Source organism: Coenobita brevimanus, chromosome 65, assembly GCF_032717465.1.
Source record: "Coenobita brevimanus isolate Jiangsu-jjx chromosome 65, ASM3271746v2, whole genome shotgun sequence".
In the NCBI taxonomy this organism is placed as follows: domain Eukaryota; kingdom Metazoa; phylum Arthropoda; class Malacostraca; order Decapoda; family Coenobitidae; genus Coenobita; species Coenobita brevimanus.
In genome coordinates this window covers 45066091-45092051 of record NC_137018.1, presented here as the reverse complement: position 1 = coordinate 45092051, position 25961 = coordinate 45066091, and the positions used below count along the sequence as shown (strand labels likewise).

Sequence of the window (25961 nt, the reverse complement as noted above, 5' to 3'; positions counted from 1 at the left end):
GTATTAAGATCTGCTTGCAGAGAGGAGACAAATTGAATCATGGTAAAACAGAAATTGTTATTGGGTGAAACAGAAGGCAAGGTGACACTGATAATGCCGAGACTCTGAAGATTGGAGAGTCACAACTTTGTTGTTTGAAATGTGGATTTACATTTCAGTTCAATACTAAATTATAAAGAGCATATCAGTCAAGTTGTCAGAAGTTGTAACCTGCATATCAGAAATCTATATTCTATAAAATAGTTTCTAAATAATGATCCCTTTTAACATTAGTCCATACAATAGTTTTGTTTCATGTTGATTACCGCAACTCATTATGGATTGGTCATCCAAATAATCTGTTAAAGAAGGTTCAGCTTTTCTTGAACAGGGTAGCAAGGCTTATCTTTGGCCCTCCTCCGAGAATCCCAACTACCTTATCTTGTAGATAGTTTACACTGGTTGTGAGTAAAGGTTAGAACAGAATTTAAACTGTCTTACTATTTCCAAGGTTCTTAAGTTTTGTGAGCCAAAGTGTCTTTGAATTGTGGAAACTTTCACCAGTGCACTTAGGTATGATGCTACAAAGTGAGGTTCATCACTTTTTCTGTGAATGTAGAGCTGTTCTCCAGTCACTACCTTTGAACAATCTTTTTCCTATACTTCCCCTTGGTTATATAATAAATTTCCATATTCCATGAGGCTGTTGGCTTCTGTTGAATTATTAAGGGGCAACTCAAACCTTTCCTATACTTCCCCTTGGTTATAAAATAAATTTCCATTACCCATGAGGCAGTTGGCTGCTGTTGAATTATTAAGGGGTAACTCAAACCTTTCTCTTTTCAAAGAGCTATGATCTGGGGAGAGACGTTGTGGCGGATGATTATAGGGTTTAAATTGCTATTTCTGTTGACTAAACCTGTATATGAGTGATAGTAGTTATTTTTTATATTGTAAAAGTGTTCAAGTGTGTCAAGTGCCAGTTAATTCCTTGTTGAAAGAACTGGCACTTTTAAAAAACAAGAGATCAAGCTAATGTAATTGATGTTGTCGTCATTATTATTATTGTTGTTATTATTAGTACTACTATTATCTAAGTTGAGGAGCTGATTTTCAAAGAAATGGCAGAAGAATACAGGGCCAAAGTAATGGGGGAGTTAGAATCAGTGAACTGGAATGAAATGGATCTGGACAGCATGTAGAATGCATATAGGGTTAGCTTAGTTAGGAATGTTAGAGCGGTGTGTGGTGTGGCAAGAATAACAACAAAGAAGAAAGGTATAGCATGGTGGAAAAAAAGGTTAAGAGAGCAGGAGAGGAAAAGAGGAAGAAGTGGCTAGAGTGGATACAGGACAGGGGTTCATTTGAAATAAGAACTGAATATATTGAGAGCAAGAAGCACATAAAGAAACTAGTGAAGAGGAAAAACAAGAAGGCAAATAATGATCTTGGAAGAAAAATGAATGCAAACTACTCTAAAAATAGGAAGTCATTCTGGAAGGAGGTAGAGAAATGTAAAAGTGACAGTGGAAAGAAATGTGAAAGTGTGAAGGATGTAAGTGATAGATCATTAACCCATGGGGATGAAGTAAGGACCAGATGGAAAGAATATTTTGAATTTTTGATGAATGGGAATGGAGAGAGCAAAGTGACTGTTAACATGATTGGTTTTGGGGGGGTATAGGGAAGGAATGCAGTGCAAAGAAACTTGATACTTGCAGAGGTGAAGAATGCTGTGAAGCGGCTAAAAAATGGGAAAGCAAGTGGGGTTGATAAGGTGTATGCAGAGATGTTTAACCCACAGATTGTGAGCCACAACTCAGGCTGGGTAGCGTCGCATTGCGAGCCACAGCTCAGGCTGTGCTGGCTGTGTATCACTGCTAACTACTCCACCCGTACTCGAACTTACATGTGGCACCACACAAAGAAGGAGAGAGAGAGATTTTTTTCTTTTCACCAGATGATGCCCTGAATGTTTTTCTTCAAGTTTATGATAAACAGAAATGAAATTTTTTTTTGTCTTTTTAATCATTTTTTCACCACTCCCCTACGTAAATTTACACATGGCCGTAGCTACACAAAGATGGCGAGAGAGAGAGAGATTGTTTTTTTTTTTTTTTCACCAGATGATGCCCTGGATGTTTATCTTCAAGTTGATAAGAAACAAAAACTCAAAAAAACATTTTTGCACACCTTGGGGTGGGATAAAGAAGGTAATTGTGCAGTCCACAGGTTAAGTGTAGTAAGTTATTCTGGAAAGAGGTCCGGAAGCCTAGAAGTGACAGTGGAAGGAAAGTGTGAAAGATGAAGGATGAAGGATCCCATGGGGATGAAGTAAGGACCAGATGGAAAGAATATTTTGAAAATCTGATGAATGGGAATGGAGAGAGCAAAGCGACTGTTAACATGACTGATTTTGGGGGTGTACGGAGAGGGAATGCAGTGTAAGGAAATGTGACACTTGCAGAGGTGAAGAATGTTATGAAGCAACTGAAAAATGGGAAAGCAACTGGGGTTGATAAGGTGTATGCAGAGCTGTTTAACCTGCGGCGTCCCGTCGACGTGAATTAACGTCCACACATTTTGTCACTGCCAATCCCGTTGACGTACATAAATGCGAATCAATTGCAAGGTCCCTAATTTGCACAATTTTCAGTTTTCGCGAGTGATTTTTGGTACGTATACACGGGACACCTTCCTCTACAAGATGCCTGGCAGGGACAATGCCTTACCCAGCATGACCTCCCCCCCCCCAATGCCATTGTCTTGGCAATTCACCTGTTACCAGTGACCTGACCAGTAAAGACATGTCGTGCCACGGTTTGAAATTCAGGGCCAGAGTGACTCCCCAATCGATGACAATGTGGAGGACAAACTTTAAATTGCATTAGAGGAAGAAACAGTCAGAAATGATGATCAGGTAATGTCGCCAAAAAAGGTCAGGTATGTTGATGTGTTTCGTGAGTGAAACAGTGCTTATATTGCCTATATTACTGTGTGAAAACCAATATACTCTCGTACTGCATATAAATTCGTACCAAATAAATAAATAAATACCGTTTATGACTGGTGTGGAATGGTTACCCTCCCATAGAACTCATTTTCTCTTGAGCCAGCCTGATAGAAAACACAGTAAGGTGAGGAGGTACTGCTACCTGTATTGAGTATTTTAAACCTTAGGTGAGTGATGTCTCCATGAATTTTCGATGTTTCTCACCAAAAGCGGAGGTTTGAGCCAAAAAATATTTTTTTCCAAAAATGGTCGGGATTGGGGGGAGTCAGTGGTGGAAAAGTGGTCGGAATGGGGCGTGTTAAGTGTAGTGATGAGAATGGAATGAAGTGCTTGTTGGAGATATGTAAGAAGGTATGGATGAGTGAAACTGCCAGTAGAGTGGAAAAAAGCAGTGATTGTACCCCTGTACAAAAATAAAGGTGAGTTAAGTGAGTGCAAGAATTCATTCATTCATTGCCAGACGCCATGTATCCCAAACGGGGTGGCCAAAGGCTTAGAGTTAATTGTTTTACAGGGAGGGGCACTAATCCTCCACCAACCCCACTTAACACGTAGGGATTGTGGCATAATTATGTTGAGTGTTGTAGGGAAGGTATATGGAAGAATTATTATAGAGAAAGTATGAGAGATCAGAAGACCTAGTGAGTGACGAACAAGGTGGATTTAGGAGCGGCAGAGATGTGTGGATCAAATATTTGCAGTAAGACAGGTAGTGGAGAACGCTTGTGAGAAGGACTATAAGGTGATTATGGCATTCATGGATCTGGAAAAAGCATACAACAAAGTAGACAGAGAAGGATTGTGGAAGGTTTTGCGCATATACGGTGTAGATGGTAAGCTGCTAGGTGCTGTCGAGTTTTTATGATTGTAATGAGGCATGTGCAAGGGTAAATGGGATGATTGTAATGAGGCATGTGCAAGGGTAAATGGGCATCTAAGTGAATGGTTCACGATCAGTGTGGGCATGCAACAAGATTAAGTGATGTCCCCATGGTTGTTCAGTATATATATGGACGGGGTGATGAAAGAAATAAAAACGTGAGTAATGGAGAGAGGGATGGCCTTAGTTATGAATGGTGATGGATGGAATATCTCAAATTTGTTGTATGCTGATGATGCGGTGCTACTCGTAAATACCGGACAAGAGCTTGGTAGACTAGTGCAGAGTTTTGTAGATGTCTGTGAGCATCATGCCTTGAGAGTAAATATACAAACGAGTAAAGTGATGGTTACTGAGAGAGAAGGTGACTCCCAGTGTGATGTTACAGTGAATGGAGAGAGACTGAAATTGGTGAGAGAGTTCATATGCCTGGGTACAGTGATAAAAAAGAGGGGAAAATGTGGAAAGTAGAGTGACACAAGGAAGGAAAGTAGCTGGTGCTATGAGGGCCTTGATAAGAAACAGTCTTGAGTGTTGCAGCTGCATGAGCCGTACATGAAGGAGTGTTAGTGCCAACTTTAACATGTGGATGTGAGACTATGGTGTGGCATAAAAGTGAAAAGTCAAGAGTAAGAGCAGTGGAGATGGGACTGCTGGGAAATGTATGTAGAGTACAGAGAGTGGATAGGATATGGAATAATGTGATTCATGAAAGTTGTGGAGTGAGGAAGTCTGTGGACACCAGAATCAGAGAGAATGTACTGAGATGGTATGGTCATGTGGAGAGAATGAATGACAATAGAGTAGTGAAAAAGGTATATCTGAGCGAATTTAAAGGAGGGAGGAGGTAAGGTAGGCCAAGAAGATGATACAGGGATATGGTGGATGAGTGTGTGAGGAAGAGAGGTATGGAAGTTGGTGAGGCTAAGGGACTGAAGAGATCAAGCTGGCTGGATGAATTTTTTTGCGGAGACCAGGGATTTGGCACTCCTTTTAAACGTGACACTTTTGGATTGGCTGTATCAAATAGGTATATGTGCAGCTACAGAATGTGATGAATTTTTTATTGTCCTAGCTGATGGATCTAGGATTTTGAGGGCTTGAATGATGAGTGAATGGAAGTGTGGCCCATTGAACAGGGCAAACTTTGGCTGTCTGGACGCTGCTACTTCTCACCCTGCCTTTGGGTGGGAAAGAAGGTTCGGATGATGATGATGATGATGATTATTATTATCATATGAATTCTGCATGTGGGTGACTCTATACTGAGTGACAAGCCATGTGGTTTCCTGTACACCAGGAAACCATTTACTATCTGGATGGTAACCATATAACCAAATTTTGGTGTCTGTTGGTTTATTGGGTAATTACGGCATTCCAGTTGGATTGAGCCAGTGAAGGTTTATATCCAAGGGGTGATTGGGGTTTATTGCTCACATAATGCCACTCAGGGATGAGTGAGGCTGGTCACTTTCATCTTAAATGTCAGGACCAACTTGCCTAGCACCGGGCTGTTACGCTTCTCATGGGGCAGTGTAGGATTGGATGATGAAAGAATGAGTGAATCATTATTATCATTGTTATTATTATTAGTGGTATGTGAGGACACTCACCATCCACGCACTGAATATAGTGGTGCACTCCGGTGCCTACTCTTTCCTCTTTTGTTTCCTTCCTCTTCTGTCTTTCTTTCTTTCATTCCTTCTTCTTCCTTCTGTCTGTGGGTGACTCTGCACTGAGTGAAAAGCCAAATGGTTTCCTGTACACCAGGAAACCATTTACCATGCTGGGTGGTAACCATATAACCAAATTATGGTGCCCGTTGGTTTTGTGGGTAATTAAGATGTTCCAATTGGATTGAGCTGGTGCAGATTTATATCCAAGGGGTGGTTGGGGTTTATTGCTCACATAATGCCACTCAGGGATGATTGAGACTGGTCACTCTCATCTTAAATGTTAGGACCGACTTGCTTAGCCCTGTGCTTCTACGATCATCACGGGGCAACAATGCATTAGATGATGAATGGATGAATGAATTATTATTAATTCATTCCTCTTCCATCTATCTATTGGTAACTCAGCACTAAGTGACAACCAAATAGTTTTCTGAACACCGAGAAACCATTTACCGGTACTACAGTATGTCGGGTGGTAAGCTTATAACCAAATTATGGCCCCTGGTGGTTTAGTGAGTAATTAAGGTGCTCCAATCAGATTGAGCCAGTGCAGGTTTATATCCAAGGGGTGGTTAGGGTTTATTGCACATGTATTGCCACTCAGATGAGTGAGGCTGGTCACTCTCTTAAATGTCAGGACCAGCTTGCCTAGCCCCGGGCTCCTATGCTTCTTGTGGGGTGACACACAATTGGATGTTGTTGATGATGATGATGAACCTGTGGATTGCGCAATTACCTTTGTTTATCCCACCCCGTGGTGCACAAAAAAAGAAGGGATAAAAAAGATTTTCTAGTTTTTGTATATTATAAACTTGAAGCTAACCATCCAGGGCATCATCTGGTGAAAAAGAAAATAATCTCTCTCTCTCTCTTTCCGTCTTTGTGTAGGGCCATGCATAAGTTTACGTACGGGAGTAGTGAAAAAATTGGAAAAAAAAAAAAAAAAAAAAAAAAATTTTTTGGTTTTGTTTATTATAAACTTGAAGATAAACATCCAGGGCATCATCTGGTGAAAAGAAAGAAATCTCCCTCTCTCCATCTTTGCGTAGCACCGTGCGTAAGTTTGCGTAGGGGCTGAGTTGTTTACAGTGATGCATGGCCAGCACAGCCTGAGCTGTGGCTTGCAGTGTGACGCTACCCAGCCTGAGCTGTGGCTCGTAATCCACGGGACAAGCAAACAAGTCATCATAGTGAAGGGGCAAAGTGAATTAGCTATACTTGATGTTTTGTCCACTTGGCAGCCAGCTTGAGATGCAGTTGTCAGAGGTTGAGGCAGGAGATGAGGTGAGCCAGCGCTGTGCAGTGGAACGTGAGAAGTATGCACGGATGCGGCGGCAGCTGGCCAAGAAGACAAGGCAGGTGGAGACACTGCGGCGGTACATTGACGATGTACCAGGCCGTGCTGAGCTGTCACAGTACCAACGCAGGTTCATTGAGCTTTACAACCAAAGTGAGCCATGGAATGTTAGCATTGGTGTTTAAACAGCCAGTCAGAATGATGCCATAAATCCTCCTAAGAACTTTTGTACAGCAGGAGTTTTCTTTGAGCCATGGAGTGTTATCATTGTTATTTAGTCACTCAGTGAAAACATGCATAAGCAGCCTGTGCTCATTTGGTTCATCATCTTTTGTTTATTTTTTGGAACTTTGAAATAAATTAAACATTTATGAATAAGCTAGTATGTGGTAAGATTAAAAGAAAATAGACATGGCTTAACAAACATAAAGGGGTAACTAATAATTGTGTGTGTGTGTGTGTGTGTGTGTGTGTGTATGTGTGTGTACAGTAGGTTCGCACAGTGCACGTCATCACAGTGCGCGATTCGCATTGTGCGCGAGTGACCAAAAATCATAACCAGAAACCCTTGAATGCGCGAGTTTACCGCACAGAACGCGAGGCAGAGGCAAGGAGTGGCTCAAAAATGCCATTTTCTATTAGTGTGCGACCACCCCTCACGCAGCGCGTCGTGTGTCGTCTGCTCCTGTTCCTGTTGAGGATGAAGAGGATGCAATGTCAGAAGTGTCAGCATTGGACTTTGAAGGGTGTATGGCCGAAGTGAGTGACTTTGATGCTCCTGGGGAAGGTGCTCAAGAGGAGTCTGTGGAGGGAAGTGTTGGTGCGGTGGGGAGTGCGGCGCTGTAAGTGTTGCTGCGCCTCAGAACCCCTTTTATTTAAGGTCATCAGGCCTGTTGTCTACTGTTGTTAAGGTGACTACCCATATTTTTGTTATTGTAGCTATAGCTTTAGTACAGTGTCTGAAAAATATGACCTTTATTATGTCTCTAAGGGCCAAAAAATGTCCAGGTATGAGGGGGTACCACCCATATGTAATTATTCCCCTAAGATTATGTATTCCCAGTACGCGAATTCCCAGTGCGCGAGGTCGTGGACTGCCCAATCTCTCACGCACTGTGCGAGCCTACTGTATATATATATATTTATATATATATATAATCCAGTTTTGAAACAAAAAAAAGTTTATTTGATACTTCAGGCTCAAGGGATTGTTCCTGCAAAATTTCATCAAAATCAGTCCATGCATCTAGGAGTAGCAACTGGATAAACCCTTGTACAGACAGATAGACAGATGATGCTACACTTCCTCTTCAGAGACTTTGTTTAGTTGAAATTTTGTATTGTCCTAATGCTTAACCCCTACAGTCCATGGACATCTTACCTAAGCTGAAGAAAATTGTGTGGCACTAACCAAATAAAACAGAAAAGATATCTAGGCTGAAATGGTTTTTGAAATAGTTTCTAGCCCATATGCCCAGGAATGTCTCATCCAAGTTGATTACAGTCATCTGATAGTAACTGCCATTAGGGGAAAAAAAAAAAAAAAGTCTCCGGTTAAGGTTTTAACTGAGGGTATTGTTAATTACTTGATGGCAGCCCTCCGTGTGCTGCAGTCCCGGCCTATTTACCTACTGATCCCCAATCCCAGATGTCTCCACACAGGACTGTTCCCCTGGGGAGGTGTGGAAAGAATACATCCCCAGTATCCCTGCTTGTAAGGAGTGACTTAAAGAGACCTTTTTGTTTCCTGCCCTCATCTTCTCTCCACACACCCTTATAAATACAGTATTTGTGTTTCTTCTGGCCTTTTTTTCCCTCTACTTGTATCAGGTTGGACATTTGCTTTCATGGCATGGCAAGTTTAAGGACTTTCCACAACAGTTTTGCACTACATCATTTAGACTTCAGAACAGCTTCAACGTCACTGTCACTTCAACATCAAGACCTTTGTCTCTTCCGTTTCTGCCATCACCTTTCTCTGCCTTAGTGCCATATGGCCATTATTGCCTGGTGATAGAATATTCAGTCATTCAGTTGATCCTTCATCTAGTCTAAAATCTCCCCTTTAGTTTGTAATTATGCTCTGCTGTGTCCTCCTTACTCCTTACTATACCTTCAAATCATAACAGAGTGGCATATGATCTTTGCTATCTGGCACTTGGATTTCATTCTCTCAGTCACTCCACACAGGACTAGGATATTGTCATGGCATTAGCCTTATAGTCATTAGCAAACTATCAGTTAGTTATTCTGTAATTATTATCCTCTTATGGCCTCCCTGTTATGGTTGCTTCCTTATAAAGTGAACACAGTTTAAAAGAACTAATGAAAGAACTGGATGTATAGAGTTTGTATTGAGATGTGCCCGAAAAGATTCTGTGTCTTTGCCTAGCTTGGCAAATACTTAGGCCAAATGGCTTTTCCTCATGAGTGTTGTGAGAGCAGTTTGATGATTAAATTTAGTTTTTGGTGTAGTGTTGATTGTGGGGTGGATCACAAGAGTTTTGAAGGCTTGAGTGATGAGTGAATGGATGTATGTTCTGTATCACTAAAAGCATTATCAGTAGTTTCTACTTCTGTGTTTTCCATTACCCTCCTCCTGAATCTTGTCTTCCTCATGTATGTCTATCTTTGTGTCTATCACCACAAACCTTATCTGCCGGGGGTTCCCCGCCATCGCCCCCTCCTCCTTACGGGGAATATCCAAGATTATGGAACAAATACCTAAACTTCAAATCCTCATATCTGCCAAACTATTATAGCTGGAGAAAAAGTTTGTATACATAAGAATCACCAACTCTTCCTCTTTCAAATGAAAGTATCCCGAGGTCTCCAGGTGGTCCCATCAATGAGTAAGGATAAGTTAAAGATGACTGGTTTTCCGTGTTTTGGCGGGCTAATCCAGGTGCGCATCACTGTCAGTGACCTTGGACTTGCTGGCTAGCATTGGCATCACTGACTGGAGTGGTGATTGTAACACTGCCTGGCCTGTTGGAATATTCCACTCATTCTTTCAACTTTTCCTTACTCACCGTCATAAGGATGAGCTATTACCATGTCCATGTGGCTCCCCATAGGGTTTTCCTCCTGTTTCATAGTGCCACTATGCCCCGTAGATGTGTGGGAAAAGAATACCGGTAGCTCTTTATTTTCTGTACTCACTTCTTGCATCAGTTATAATAATTTCCCCCTGCTACGGCACTTATATTTGCACTTGATATCATGATTACGGGTACTCGCACTTTGAGAAGCACAGTAAATGCTCTGGCTGTTTCACGCAGTATGGTTGAGTATTAGATAATTACTTGTACAGAAATTGTGACTAATTTGTACTGATCAGGGGTATCATGAAAATATTACTGATGTTATACACAACATACATTTTTTGTACTTCACATCACAAATACGCTAATGCTGACATGTTCACCAATAGTTTCTCAGTAACGAGGGAAAAAATTTAGTCAGCCAACCAGGTAATTTTTTCTCTCTCCCATGCACTTGTGGTTTTCTTTCATTTTACTAGATAAAGTTACTCAAGGTATTTCCAGTCATTGTTTCACAATAACCATAAACAGTAACGCTTATTGCAATGCACTTGTAAAACTTATGATAAAACACTTATAACACTTACTAGATATAACATCTTACATTTCACATATGTATAAAAAAACAGTTGTGCATATCTGTTTACTGTTTACAGTTTCCCACACACCTGCTCAGTCATTGAGCCCTTTCCCTGGTGGTAAGGGCAGAACTTTCATGGGGGTTGATAATGCAGTCGCCCCCGTGCATGGAGGGACGGAATCGGACGAGGAGGATAAGGAAGACATCACTCTACACTCTACCAGTGCCATGTACAGACTGAGCCATGCATCAATGGGGTACCTTGGGTACCTTCCTACCCTATGGTTGTCATAGAAAATGGTCGCAAGTTCAAAGGGTGGCGGGAAGGTGCTTGTGGCATATCCCGTCAGCCGGTGGCACTTCGCGCCCTGAATCGTGACGGCTATACACTTCAGCCAGCTCAAAAGGGTTAATCCCATAAGGGGTGACCACAAACAACTCGCCTCCATGTTGCCCTGACCCCTGCCATTTCACAGTCCTGTCCCCAGCCCACATCCCCCCTCTCTCTCTACTCCATCTCTCCGTCTCATCTTTGGCCTCCCCCTCCCTCTACCCCCTCCACCTTACTCACTACACTCTCCTCATTAGTCTCACGCTGTACACCCTCTCTACATAGCAAAACCACCTCAATGTATTTCTAATCCTTTCTAGCACATCCACATCAACCCACAGCACTCCTTCTCTTCCTCATGTCTCTCCATGTAACTCCGTATGCATCTCTCATATAACTTATATCCATTGCTCTCACTCTTGACTTGTGTCCTTCCAACAGTGTCCAAGCTTCTCTTTCATACAGTAGAGTTGGTATCTCAATACTATCATGTAGCAACTTCTTTACTTCCATGCACACTTCCCTATTTTTTATGACAGTTCTCATTTATGAAAGTGTGACAGTGGGGTGAGAAATGCTTAAGCATCTGGATGCTTGTAATTCTTGGTGTGTAAGCTAACTTTGAACAGTACTTCCAAATATGTCCTTATATTGACAGTTGCAGCAACCCATCGAGAGACACAACAGTTCTACCATATGTACAACACTCTGGCTGACACCAAGAGCTACATGGAGAAGGAACTGTCTCTCCTCAACTCCATCCTTGACAATATGGCTATGTGAGTTAAAGAATTATTTAAAGTTTTCTGAAACAACTTGTTACTTCTATTTCTATCCATTTCCATTAGAGGAAGGTTGGCTGCAGCAGCACCCAAAGCCAAGTTCCCAGAGAATACAGTCTTTATTTTTTTCATTTAGTGAGTCTGCAGTTACTTATGCCTTCCAGTCCCTTTTACTCCTGGCCAGTGACAAAGACTAACCCTGGTCCATGTACAAAAACTTGTCCAACATGTAAAACATATGAGGCATTTTGAGGAAGAAGGGGTAACCAGCCAAAAATGGTGGAATAGACCTACCTGGTACAGGTTCCATCATGTTCCCCAGACTTACATTGCATGATTTTACCCCCAAAGAAACAAATATTGGCCCTTTTTAGCTCAGTTGAGAATCCATAGTCTGGACCCCAAGCATTGGACCCTCTTGCATTCAGTTGGCCAAATGGACAGTGCTCTCACAAGAAGGATGATTGGCCAGATTCCTCCTAGCCAATGAAGCACTTTTTGGCCTGTGAGTTTGACAGCTGATGCCTAATGCCTGTCAGTTTTATTGCATAATTTACATATACAACTGCTGTAATGGTGCCCCAAACTGGCACCTTTTTATGTATTTATTAATGTAATTTATTTTATTTTTCTTGGGGGGGAGGGGGGAAAGGAGGCCTCAAGTATTATATATCAGTAGTCTTGTCATTTCATAACCTTCAAAATGGGGTGGGTTTTTGCATTGCAACATAGAAGAATAGGTGCCATCACCCACAGACCTCCCATTTATCATATTATAAATAGTTACCAGCATGATTATAAATGTGTTTACCAGTTATAATGTGAAAGCTTATTTGCAGATTTTTTGGTGGTTAAGAAAGAAAATTGGAGTGGCCATTACTGAGATACTAACTTTCAAATCTTTGAACGCATTTTTCTCCCAAACCTTGTTTTTGGTTGATTAAGTGACCCTTCTTCTGTGAAATGCCTCAAGTGTTATACATACAGTAGAGTGTGGTTAGTCAAGTGCGACGGATACATTGAGGTTATTGCATCTTTTCTGTACCAGTGTTCCAGTACATGTACTTTACACCTGACAGTGCACAAGGAACATGCCAAAAACGAGAGAGAGAGAGAGAGAGAGAGAGAGAGAGAAACACACCACAGTTCAGGCAGTTAAATATAAATGAAATTAAAACAAAAGACCACAGAATTGACAATTTCCACAGCACACACACAACATCAACATTGCACTATTGGGAGAGGTCAACAGATAAATCCAACACTCCATATATCACCAACTACATTTCTAAACAAGACAGAACAAATAGTAGAGAGGGCATATTTGCACATTCACATCATAATTCTCTTCATAAACACCACACAGCAAACAAATCATCATCATTGTCATTGTCTTAATCAACTTTTTTGTACCAAAAGATGGGGAAAGACATTAAAAAAAAAAAGAAAAAAAAAAAAAAAAAAAAAAGGGAAGAGAGAGTATGAAAGTTGGAGAGCTATCAACAGCATGCCCAGTGAAATCGTCCACTGAATCATTCACAAATCATTCAAGTCCACAGAATCTTGGTTTAACCTCACAGCCACATATTTGGGGGAGTACTTTTCTTGAAAGATACCAGTCAGATAAAATAAATCTAGTGACTATCTAAATGAAAAATGGGAATCACACCTGTCAAGTACTTCTCTGTATATACTTTGTCCGACCAGCTTGATCCCGTCAAATGCTCTGCATTCTTACAGCATTTTTTTACACAGTCATTTACCATATCTTTCCACCTTCTTAGCCAACCTTTTCTCCTGCTGACTTCAGCTCAGTCATAGGCAGTACAATATACCCATTTTCCAACAACAAGTACCCTGTCTACATGCATTATCTCTGTTTAACCATGCTTTCTAAGCGTAATCTTGTGCCACATTAGCAGACCTCCTTACTCCACATCTTTAATGATAAACATAATTTTTTATCATCTGTGTAGAGAGAGAAAAGTATTAATTATTGAAAGCATTAAAGGGACTATAGTCAGTTTTTTTTCACATGACAGCTTGAACAGTAGTAGTAGTAGTAGAGTAACTCCAGTCTGTCTGACTGAGCAGACCCATCAACAGTAGGCAAGCCATCACTCCACCAGGGCCATCCCATGCAGTGAACTCATGTTCATTTGTGGTGGACTGTGCCTTGCCACAGTGAAGCACAAGGAAGGGTATGGAGGTTTGGTTCCTGGGTAGACATTGCATTTACCTCTCTCCACTCATTTAACAGGAGCACCACAGTAGGCTCCACATCACCCTATTACTTAGTTGTATGGTTACTGCCCAGGATTGTAAATAGTTTCCTAGGTTATAGGAAAGCATTAGGCTTGTCATTCAGTGTAATCACCATACAAAGAATCAGGCAGCACCACATCAAGCGAATGGGTGAAGGTCGCCACCACCTAACGTCACTTGAACAGTCAGTTGGAGTGAAAATTTATGAACCTTAGTTAAGAGGTAGGAATGAATCTCCTTGGTTTTAGGGCAGCTCAGCCCTCCTCCAGTTTGATTACATTTGGCCATCAGCTAGCTGACAGGAAGTGAATGGATTAGGGATCTTTGTCAGGTTAAAACAAACACACTGTAATGTATATTTTGTTAAGTAAAATGTTGTCTTTTGTATTTTCCTGTATCAGGGCACTGGGCAGTTCAGCCAACATGGATGAATACCTGCAGCAGCTGGAGACAATCCTGGAGGGCATTAGACAGAACAAGATGAAGGTGTGTACTTATACTACTCTGTTTATAGAAAAACAGATATCTTAAACATTTTACCCTTATATGTGGGGAAGTTCCCAGTCACAGATATATCATGTGACATCAGTCAAAGGATGAAAACAGCTTAGTAAATGGTATGACTTTTGTAGAGATTTTCTTCTTCTTCTTCTTCTTCCCACTTCATTAGCTGTATGTCATAACAACAGGAACATCACAGTACTGTATAAATAACAATAAATTGAGATTACTCAGTTACTTGTATCATCCCTACATACATGGGAGAAAATGTCACCCATGAAGTCAGTGTTTGTTGTTAAAGGTGCAGAAAGAATGAGGTTTGCAAATTACTCTTGTATGGACAAGATGTCATTGTTTTATACTGTCTTTTCTGACACTTTTTTTCTCTTTTAAGTACACAGTATAAAATTGAATATCAGAGTGCTGTTTCTGTCCTACATATTTTTGTTGTTGATCAGCCCCAGTCTGTCTGGTCAAGCAGACCTATCATCCATAGGCAAGCAGCCGCCTTTACAGGGCCATCCTATGCAGTGAACCACTGTTCCTTTCCACTTGGTGCAGGGAAGAATGTGGAGGTTCGGTTCCCAGATGGATGCCGCATTTGCATCATTCCACTCAGTTAACAGGATTGCCATAGCAGCCTCCACATCATCCTATTATCTGGATATATGGTTACCACCCAGTGTTGTAAATGTTTCTTGGATTACAAGAAACCATTTGACTTGTCACTGAGTGAAGAGCTGCCTGAAAGGGAAAGAAAAGTAATAAAAAGTGACTGGTAGGAAATGGAGAAATAGGAAGAGAGGAGGGAAGACACAGAGATAGAGTGATAAAAGTGAGGGGAGAAGTAAGCAGCAGTGCATTGAGTGGATGATGGTTGACACCACTGTCCTACATATAAAACTAATTTGCTTATGTACAGTACTGGTTGTAAACTAAAATTGTGATATTTAGAAGACATCCCAGACATAATGAGGAACTGCTGTGCTTTTGGGATATGGCAACTCTGCAACCCAGTACATGTGTTGCAAGCAGGCATGTAATCAGTCTCATACCTCTTGGTACCTAGGAATGGAGGAAAATTATGTATTTGCCAATACCTGTGTGTTCACATTTTTATGCAGTACTTGCCCCTTCAGTACAGTGACAGTAGTTTATTCTTGCTGCCTTGAAACAATATTATTCAGTATTGGGAATGCATTTTAAGTGGGAGGAGTTTGATACAGCCTTCAATAACCCCTTCACTATTCAAGATCCTAACTTATGAGTAAAATCACACACACACACACACACACACACACACACACACACACATATATATATGAAAAGATAGGACAAATATGCCACATCCAATGGAGTTCAGTTTGGTAGGAATAATTTGTTCTTGTCATAGTCAATTAAGTTGCACCCAGTTGAGTCTAAAATGATAGGTATAATTGGTTGTTGTAATTGAGAGGAATAGTTTGTTGTTATTATAGTCAATTAAGTTGCATTCAGTTGAGTCCAAATTGGTAGGTATAATTGGTTTTTGTTATAGTCGATTTTAATCTGCTGCAGAGGCAGGAGGGGATCCCGTGAGCACTCTGCCCATCGAAGGCCCTGGGATACTATTGTATCCATAGCAGTATCAAATATTTCTCTTGTAAGACTGTGTATTTCTCCTTTCAGATGTTTGAAGGAGTTGTAGTTTTGATACGTTTTCTTTTATGTTTTACGCAATTCTGTTTTGAAAAATCCGTGACAGAAATTTTTTTGTGATCTGTTGGATTCTTATAATAAAGTTTTCCAAACTTGTACTTGCCTCTGCGACCCGTAGCAATTGAGACGTATACACCGTATGCTGGAACTCTAGGTATGTTTGCCGATAAATTTGGATATGATACAGTTTCAAAATTATAATCTCTTTTATCATATAGTTTTGTTGATATGATTTTGTTATCTGTTTTGATATTAATTTCCAAAAAGCTTGCCAGGCAGTTGTCGGTGTTTTCTTTATTTAATACTAATGCTTCAGGATATATTACTTTTATCCTTTCATTCATTTCTCCATTATAGTTTAAGGATATTAAATCGTCAATGAATCCTTTAGTTTTGTTAAATTTTATCGCTACTGAATATTGAACTTTTGACATTCGTTCCATCCATTTGAATTCATAACAGTATAAGTATAAATTAGCCATGAACGGGGCTGGGGATGTTCCCATGGGTATTCCTATGCACTGTTTGAAAAAATATTTCCTCAAGTAATGAAGCAGTTTTCTACTAGATAATTTGTCATACTGAATATTCAGTATTTCTATCTATCTATCTATCTATCTATATATATAGATATATATGGTAGGTATATGGAAGAATTATTATAGAGAAAGTAAGAGAGATATTGGAAGTCCTAGTGAGTGATGAACAGGGTGGCTTTAGGAGTGGCAGAGAATATGTGGATGAAATATTTGCAGTGAGACAGATAACAGAGAAGGCTTGTGAGAAGGACCATAAGGTGTTTATGGCATTCGTGGATCTGGAAAAGGCATACGACAAAGAGGACAGAGAGGGACTGTGTAAAGTTTTGCGCATGCATGGTGTAGATAGTATGCTGCTAGGTGCCGTCAAGAGTTTTTATGATGGTAGTGAAGCATGTGCAAGGGTTAATGGGCGTCTAAGTGAATGGTTCACGATTGGTGTGGGCGTGCGACGAGGTTGTGTGGTGTCCCCATGGTTGTTCAATACATACATGGATGGGGTGATGAGAGAAGTAAAAACACGAGTAATGGAGAGAGGGATGGCGTTGGTAATGAATGGTGATGGATGGAATATCTGAAATTTATTGTATGCTGATGATGCAGTACTGCTTGCAAATACCGGACAGGAACTTGGTAGGCTACGGCAGAGTTTTGCTGATGTCTGTGAGCGTCATGCCCTAAGAGTAAATGTAGAAAAGAGTAGAGTGATGGTTATTTAGAGAGGTGACTCCCAGTTCGATGTTACAGTGAATGGAGAGACTGGAATTGGTGAGAGAGTTCAAATACTTGGGTACAATGATAGAAATGAGATGGAAATATGGAAAAAAAGTTGAAAGTAGAGTGACACAAAGAAGAAAGGTAGCTGGTGCAATGGATGCCTTGATAAGAAACAGGCTTGAATGTTGCAGCTGCACAAGGCTTCATGAAGGAGTGTTAGTGCCAACTTTAACATATGGGTGTGAGACTATGGTATGGCATGAAAATGAAAAGTAAAGAGTAAGAGCAGTGGGGATGGGACTGCTGAGGAATGTATGTGGAGTACAGAGGGTGGATAGGATACGAAATAATGTGATTTGTGAAAGATGTGGAGTGAGGAAATTTGTGGACACCAGAATCGAAGAGAGTGTACTGAGATGGTATGGTCATGTGGAAAGAATGGATAACAACAGAGTTGTGAAAAAGGTATATCTGAACGAATTTGAAGGAGGGAGGAGGCAAGGTAGGCCAGGGAGAATGTGGAGAGATATGGTGGATGAGTGTGTGAGGAAGAGAGGTTTGGAAGTCGGTGAGACTAGGGAACTGACAAGATCGAGCTGGCTGGATGAATGTTGTGAGGAGAAGTGCATGATCAGGGATTTGGCACCCCTTTTTAACATGGCAGCGTCCAGACTGACTCTATCAGATACATTTATGTGAAGCTACAAAACGTAGTGAATGTTTTTGGCATATCCGATAGGGCCAGGATTCTGGGGGCTTGAATGATGAGTGAATGGCCCATTGGATTGGGCAGATTTGGGCTGTCTGGACATTGCTACTCCTTACCTTGCCCTAGGGTGGGGAAGGAGGTTTGGATGATGATATATATATATATATATATATCATCCATCCATCTATCATCCAATCCCATGCTGTCCCATGAGGAGCTAGGCAAGTTGGTCCTGGGATTTAAGATATGAATGACCAGCCTCACTCATCCCTGAGTGGCATTACATGAGCAATAAACCCCAACCACCCCTTGGATATAAACCTTCACTGGCTCAATCCGATTGGAGCACTGTTATTACCCACTAAACCACCAAGTGCCAAAATTTGGTTATATTAATTATCATAATACCTTGAAATAAGAGAAATACAAACATAACATATTTAAATAACACCAAAATGCATAAAATGTGTGTTTGTATGTATGTATGTATGGTTACCACCCAGCTTAGTAAATGGTTTCCAGGTGTACAAGAAACCATTTGGCTTATCACTCAGTGTAGAGTCACCCACAGGCAGAAGGAAGAGGAAAGAATGAAGGAAAGAAAGACACAAGAGGGAGTATAAAGTCACCTGCAGGCAGAAGAAAGAGGAAAAAATGAAGGAAAGACAGAAGAGGATGGATGGAATGATGGATGGAGGAGAGGAAAGGGCAGACACCCGAGAGCAGCACTACATCAAGTGAGTGGATGGTGAGCACCCCCCACCTTCCACACTATATATATCCCATTGGAACCCAGTGTCCTCAGCATTGGACAGAACTGGGAATTTTCAAATCTTAATAAAGTGGGGAACCCCCGGGTAGGGACCTATGAGCTTCGCGACTATGATCTGACAGGCGGAGGACGGTACGCTTAGTACCCTCCCAGTGCAATGCCTCGCCCAGCAACTCTGGGATCCAATGGGATATAGTGGTAGGTGGGGGCACTCACCATCCACTCACTCGATGTAATGCTGCTCTTGGGTGACTGCCCTTTCCTCTCCTCCTTCCTTCCTCTTCTGTCTTTCATTCCTTCATTCCTTACTCATCCTTCTGTCAACGGGTGGCTCTACACTGAGTGACAAGCCAAATGGTTTTGTATACACCAGGAAACCATTTACTATGCTAGGTGGTAACCATATAAACAAATTAGGGCTCCTGGTGGTGTAATGGATAATTAAGGTGCTCCAATCGGATTGTTACTGTGCAGTTTATATTCAGGGGGTGATTGGGGTTTATTGCTCATGTGATGCCATTCAGGGGTGAGTGAGGTTGGTCACTCTCATCTTAAATGTCATGGCCAACTTACCTAGCCCCGGGCTCCTATGCTTCTCATGAGGCAACACAGGATTAGATGAATAAATGAATGAATATATATATATATATATATATATATATATATATATATATATATATATATATATATATATATATGAGGACCTCCCTAAAACACTGATGTAAGTGCCACTTAAAAAAAAAAAAAGAGGAAAACGCAATTTAAAGTTTTCCAAACTACGCCCTTCAATAACTCAATGCCTGCATGTCCATATTACAAGATTTTTTTTCTGAATAGAGCCCAGACATCCCTTTACAATATAAATGAAAATTTATGAATTTATATTTTCATTTTTTTTTTTTTTTTTTAACCACAGAAAGCTATGGAGTATACCTTGTAGCATCACCACATTAATATCATAATACCTTGAAATAAAAGAAATACAAACATAACATATTTAAATAACACCAAAATGCATAAAATGTGTGTTTGTATGTATGTATGTATGAATGTATGCATGTATGTATGTATATTATTTTTACGTATACAAACATCAAATGTTGATTATCCCCCAAAATGCCTAATTATGTGTGTTTGTAAGTATGTATGTATGTTTGTATGTATGTATGTATGTGTGTATGCATGTATGCTTGTACTGGTATGTATACAAAATGTTACAATAACCCCAAAATCCATTGTGTAATTAAAATAACATGTTGAAGTAACCCAAAAATGGATTAGGTGTGTTTGTATGTATGTATGGATGCTTGTAAGTATGTATGTATACATAATGTTTCGAGCGGGGTAGCGGCATATGAGCCATTGGAGAAAACTAGAGTGGTTGAGGACCATATGGCAGCAAAAAACAGGATTTCGAGTAGACTGGTCGATACGTCGTTGCTTTACAGAGCTCCTCATATATATATATATACATATATATATATATATATGTTTACTGTATACATATGTACAGTAGATGCTCAGTGTATTGAACTAATTCAGCCAACCCCTATTCTGTTTTCTTGAATTTTCCACTGTCAAGTTCCATAACCAAGGTGATATGTAAAGCAAATTTTTCTGGTATTTAAGGAACTTTCCATTCAGTCCTTGAAGTCAGTGGTCAGGCCGAGTTCCTGACAATGCATACCCAGACCTAGCAGACTGTGCTAACCCTCAATGCTACACACAGCAGTAAGAACCCATAGTTAAATACCGACACTTAAATGCATTATTGTGTACATGTTAACAGTGATACACAGTACTTACTTAGAAATAAAATAAGCACATATAAAGAGTAAGGTGAGGATAGTAGTGTATCCAATACAGGGATAGTAGTGTACCAAATACAGTACTGTTGTATAGTAAAAAGGGATAGTAAAATACAGTAAGGTTACCTCCAAAAGTAGGGGTTCTGCACTTGTCTGATACAGGTAGCTATACTCCCCCCCCCCCAAATATTTTAGATTTTTCACTACCACCAACACCCACCACTGGTTTCAATTTCAAATTCTTGATTTTGTCCCTGAGTTTGAGTAGGCCATACACTTGGGTTTTCTTTACCCCATACTCCTTCATCACTGTCCCTGGGCTGATTCTGCATTCCATCTTCTCAATTATTTCCAGTTTCTGGGCAAGAGAAAGCCCCACCCTCTCCTTCTTCTCCTGAACCTTAGGCATGGTGCACAAAAGTTTTAGTTCACTGAAAAAAACACAAATAAGGCCACAATACCAAGGCAAAGCCACACACACGCAGAGTTATTGCTAATAGTAGGGTGGTCACGTGAATACTGTACTGTATGGGCTGCGCAACATCACTGAGTCCCTGCCATTGCCACTACCCAGGCGGGTTAGTGGGGACGTATAGCATCCTTGCACACCACTGGCCAGGGGACCAGTCCTTTTTGGGTTCGATGACGCACTCAATTTACGGAGATTTTTCTGGAAATTCGTTAGTTTTCAGAATGGAATTTCCTTTACAGAATTATACTCAGTTTTACTGATATTTTCCCTTAAATGGGAGAGAAAAACAATGGGAAAAAAATTCTTCCACTAAATTGGTGTCTGTTAAATCAAGCATCTACTGTATATCATCATCATCATCATCATCATCATCATCATCATCATCATCATCATCATCATCAGCCTTTACAAGTCCACTGCTGAACAAAGGCCTCCCCCAGCCTTCTCCATGAATTCCTTGACTGAGCCAATCTTTCCCACGTTTTCCCTGCAAATTTCTTTATCTCATCTCTCGACCTCCTATCTGGCCTTTTTCTGCTACGCTTACGATTTCTTGGTGTCCAGTCAGTCAACTTTTTGCTTCATCGATTATCCCTTATTCTTGCTACATGGCCTGCCCACCTGCATTTCTGTTCTTTTATAACTTTTATATCTTTGACTTTTAGTCTGCTCTCTCACCCATGTTGATCTTTTCCAGTCTCTTAAAGATATTCCCAGCATTGACCTTTCCATTGCTCTGTCAGAATGAATGAATTTATTTTCCATTGATTTTGTCAGTGTCCAAGTCTCACAACCATGTCATAGCTGGAATTATACGTTCGTTATATACTTTTCGTTTCATACAAACTGGCAAGCTCCTTTTCATAATGTCTCTGTGTTTACCGAAAGCTTTCCATCCAATTGTAATGCGTCTTTTTGTTTTGCCATCATTATCTTTCATTAATATTAGTATTTGTCCCAAGTAATTGTACTCCTTGACATCTTAAAGAATTTCTTTGCTTATTCTGATGATGCTCTTTGGTGTTTGTGGATTAAACATTAGTTTTACTCCGGTTCATCTTTAGCCCTACTTTGAGACTTTCTCTGTTCAGGTCATTTAACATTACTTGCAATGTCTCTGCAGTTTCTGAGATTAGGACAATGTCATCTGCAAATCTTAAATGGTTTAGCTTTTCTCCATCTATGTTCACTCCTTTGTTTTCCTAGTCTAGCTTTCTGAAAATATTCTCTAGGCATGCTGTAAATAACTTTGGTGAAACTGTATCTCCCTGACTCACACCCTTCTCAGTCTTAAATTTCTCTGAGTCCTTATGTAATTTAACTGTAGCAATTCCCTCTTTATATATGTTTTCGAACCATTTTACAATGTTCTCATTCACTCCTTGTTCTCGCAATGAATTTATAATTGCTATGTGCAACACTGAGTCGAAAGCATTTTTGTAATCAACGAAACCTAAGCACAGTGGTTTATTATATTCTGTAGTTTTCTCAGTTAGCTGATTCATTGTGTGTAGATGATCAGTAGTCGAATACCTGCTTTGGAATCCTGCCTGTTCACGAGGTTGATTTTCCTCCAAATTTGTAGTTATTCTGTTTGTAAGGACTTTAGTGAAGAGTTTGTATATGACTGATAGTAAGCTAATGGGTTGATAGTTACTAAGATCTTTTGAGTCACTGTTTTTGTAAAGTAAAATAACATGCATTATACCATGTTTTGGGACTTTTCTTTTTTATACATTGAGTAAATAAGTGAGCAAGCCTATTTTGTACTTTACTCCAGCATCCAGCAGTAAATCTGCTACTATTCCATCTTCTTCCGGAGCTTTCCCTCTTCTCATATTTTTAAGAGAAATATTTACTTCGTCTGGTGTTACCTCAGGTATTTCATTTGTGTCAGCTGAAAAGTTAGCTATTGGTACTACGGTCTTTGATACATACAGTTCCTTGTAAAATTCTTCAACTCTTTTCAGCATCTTATCTCTGCATTTAATGACTTCACTGTTTTTATCTTTCAGTTTGTTGCTTTCCAAGTGCCATTTTACTTCAGACCTGTTTCAGACTTTTTCCTTTTTTGATGGTTTCTTTGATCTGATCCATGTTTCTCTCTTTTTTCATCTCTGTCTTTTGTTGATAAGCTTATTTAATTCCACTGTATACAAAGTTAGTCGATGAATCACGACCATCTGACTTATGACCATTTCACACTTGCAATGAAGGCCCCATTGAGCCTTCACAAGTACTTTTGAGTTGTAACTGATGGTGTTCGTAGTCCCAAGTGGCAAGCCAAGCAGGCTGAGGCAGCAGTTCTGAGGCTTGCATACATAACAAACGCTGCCAGCGATATGAATAATGGTCATGAATATCAAATTTATAATACTTTACAGCTATAATAAAAACTGTTCTTGATATATGAATGTACTGTTTATTGTTAAATGTTATTGTTTACAGTTTCTCTTTACTGCAAAAATACTGTATGAACATCACATTGTATGATAGTTTGCAACCAAGGATGCACTCATTTCATCTCGAACCCAAGCCCACAGCCTGCTTTCTTTTTGCAGTCCAAAAGAAACATGTGGGCCCTGTTTGTGATGTCCAGTTTAATGCTAGCCATGGCTGGTTTATGCAGTTTAAAAACTGTTCTTCCCTTCCTAATGTCAGGGTGAGTGGTGAGGCTGTTAGTGTCGATGTGATGGCAGCTGAGACATTTGTGTGTGTGTGTGTGTGTGTGTGTGTGTGTGTGTGTGTGTGTGTGTTTTACTGTTCAACGGTTTATGAAATATTTTCTATATTTTGAGTAACAGTTATGTCTAGTATTTATTTATATCATTAACTTTAAAAGTCTGCCACGATTTAGTGATTTTAGATAGGGGAATCTGTGGGACATTTAACCTGGCCAAAACTCCCAGTTACATGGTTACCACCCAGCATAGTACTGTAAATGGTTTCCTGGGTACAGGAAACCATTTGGCTTGTCAAACAGTGTAGAGACCATTAGGCAACACAACACTGAGTGAGTGGATGATGGGCACCCCCACCTGCCAACTAGAAAAGGGAGGAAAATGTGCAAAAGAAGTGGAAAGTAGAGTGACACAAGGAAGGAAAGTAGCTGGTGCTATGGAAGCCTTGATAAGAAAGAGGGTCTTGAGTGTTGCAGCTGGACGTGACTTACATGAAGGAGTGTTAGTGCCAACTTTAACATATGGGTGTGAGACTACAGTGTGGCATGAAAATGAAAAGTCAAGAGTAAGAGCAGTGCTGAGGAATGTATGTGGAGTAGAGAATGGATAGGATACAGAATAATGTAATTCATGAAAGATGGGAGTGAGGAAATCTGTGGACACCAGAACTGAAGAGAGAGTACTGAGATGGTATGGACGTGTGGAGAGAATGGATGACAATAGAGTGGTGAAAAAGTTATATCTGAGCGAATATGAAGGAGGGAGGAGGTGAGTTAGGCCAAGAAGAAGGTGGAGGGATATGGTGGATTAGTGTGTGAGGAAGAGGAATGGCAGTTGGTGAGGCTAAGGGACTGACAAGAGATCGAGCTGGCTGGATGAATTTTATGCATGACGACAGATTTGGCACCCCGTTTTAACGTGACAGCATTCGAATTGGCTCTATCAGATACATATATGTGAAGCTACAGAACGTGGTGAAAGTTTATTGGCCTATCAGATGGAGCCTGGATTTCGAGGGCTTGAATAATAAGTGATTGGAAGCGTGGCCCATTGAACTAGGCAAACTGTCTGTTTGAAGGTTGCTACCCCTCACCCTGCCCTAGGATGGGAATGGAGGTGCGGATGATGATGATGAACTTTAAAAGTGTTTGGATATATTTGTGCCTTAATAATGTGTACTGTATGTCTGCCTTTTGACATTACCGTACTGTATTTTTTATATATTTTCGACTTAAAACCAAATCAACTTAAAGAAGGATCCATCGGAACATAACCCTGTCGTAAGTTGAGGACCCTCTGTATAGTAGATGCTGTACACATATATTATCTAGTGTAAAGTAAAAGCATTGTTAGGATAATCAGTGAAGATGATTCAAGACTATAGTGAGGCTCCACTAATGGTAGCATTTCTACAGCTTGAGCGTCGGTACAGTGAAGAGCGACAACATCGAAGCAGCTTGAGTGAAGAGCTGGCAAGACTGCAAGAGCTTCATCGGCAGTATGCACGCACTGTCCATGCCCTCGGACAGGAGATCACCAAAAATGAGATCCTGCAGCAGAAGTTAGCTGCTCATACTGCTCAGTAGCTTATTCACTCACATGTTCACTTGGTTGCCAACTCAGGGTAGTCTATTTTCCTACAAATTTGCCTATGATTTTGTGGTTTTGTGGGAAGGAACAGCAGTATACTGTTGTGCTCATATTATTGGAAATTTTTTTCTCATGCGGTGATTCTCTGTTTTTCTTCAGTGTTGGTTATGAGCATTTGATGTAGCATACATACTTGACTGAAAATTTTAATCTTAAATTTTGATTAGATGATTTTTGAGTTCTTAAGATGCTACATCTTAGTAAACTCAGATTCAATGCAGAGACCCTTATTACCCCCACCGAGATGTAGGGACCTGAGACTAGGCAACTTAAGTCCATCACATTTAAGGGTAGATGATCAGCAAGCTTCTCTTGATGGTATTATTTGATTGACTAAATGCCTCTTATGTGCCAAACATAGATTAACGACTGGTACTACAACTAGTCACACCTCACATTCCCCTAGCCCAGTCACAACATGGCTTTAGGCCTCTACACTCTACAAATACCCTTCTTACAGATCTTACAGACCTCACCATCCAACCTCAGTGTACATGCACTGACTTCACCTCTCTCAAAGACCATCACTTTACTCTTCCCTACATTCACCTTTAGATTCCGTTTCTT

The 25961-nt window shown here is 40.4% G+C and overlaps 1 protein-coding gene across 2 annotated transcripts in view; it reads left to right on the top strand.

The window, feature by feature from the left end:
• The window catches only part of fidipidine (coiled-coil domain-containing protein 93), a 55942-nt gene extending 30251 nt beyond the window's left edge, over positions 1–25691 (top strand). For both annotated transcript variants that reach the window (XM_080276600.1, XM_080276599.1), the window contains exons 12-15: positions 6790–6998; positions 11459–11579; positions 14249–14333; positions 25160–25691. In XM_080276600.1, the coding sequence (XP_080132726.1) occupies positions 6790–6998; positions 11459–11579; positions 14249–14333; positions 25160–25330 (586 nt within the window). In that variant the 3' untranslated portion in view covers positions 25331–25691. The remainder of the gene's footprint in view (positions 1–6789; positions 6999–11458; positions 11580–14248; positions 14334–25159) is intronic.
• The last annotated feature ends 270 nt before the right edge of the window (positions 25692–25961 follow it).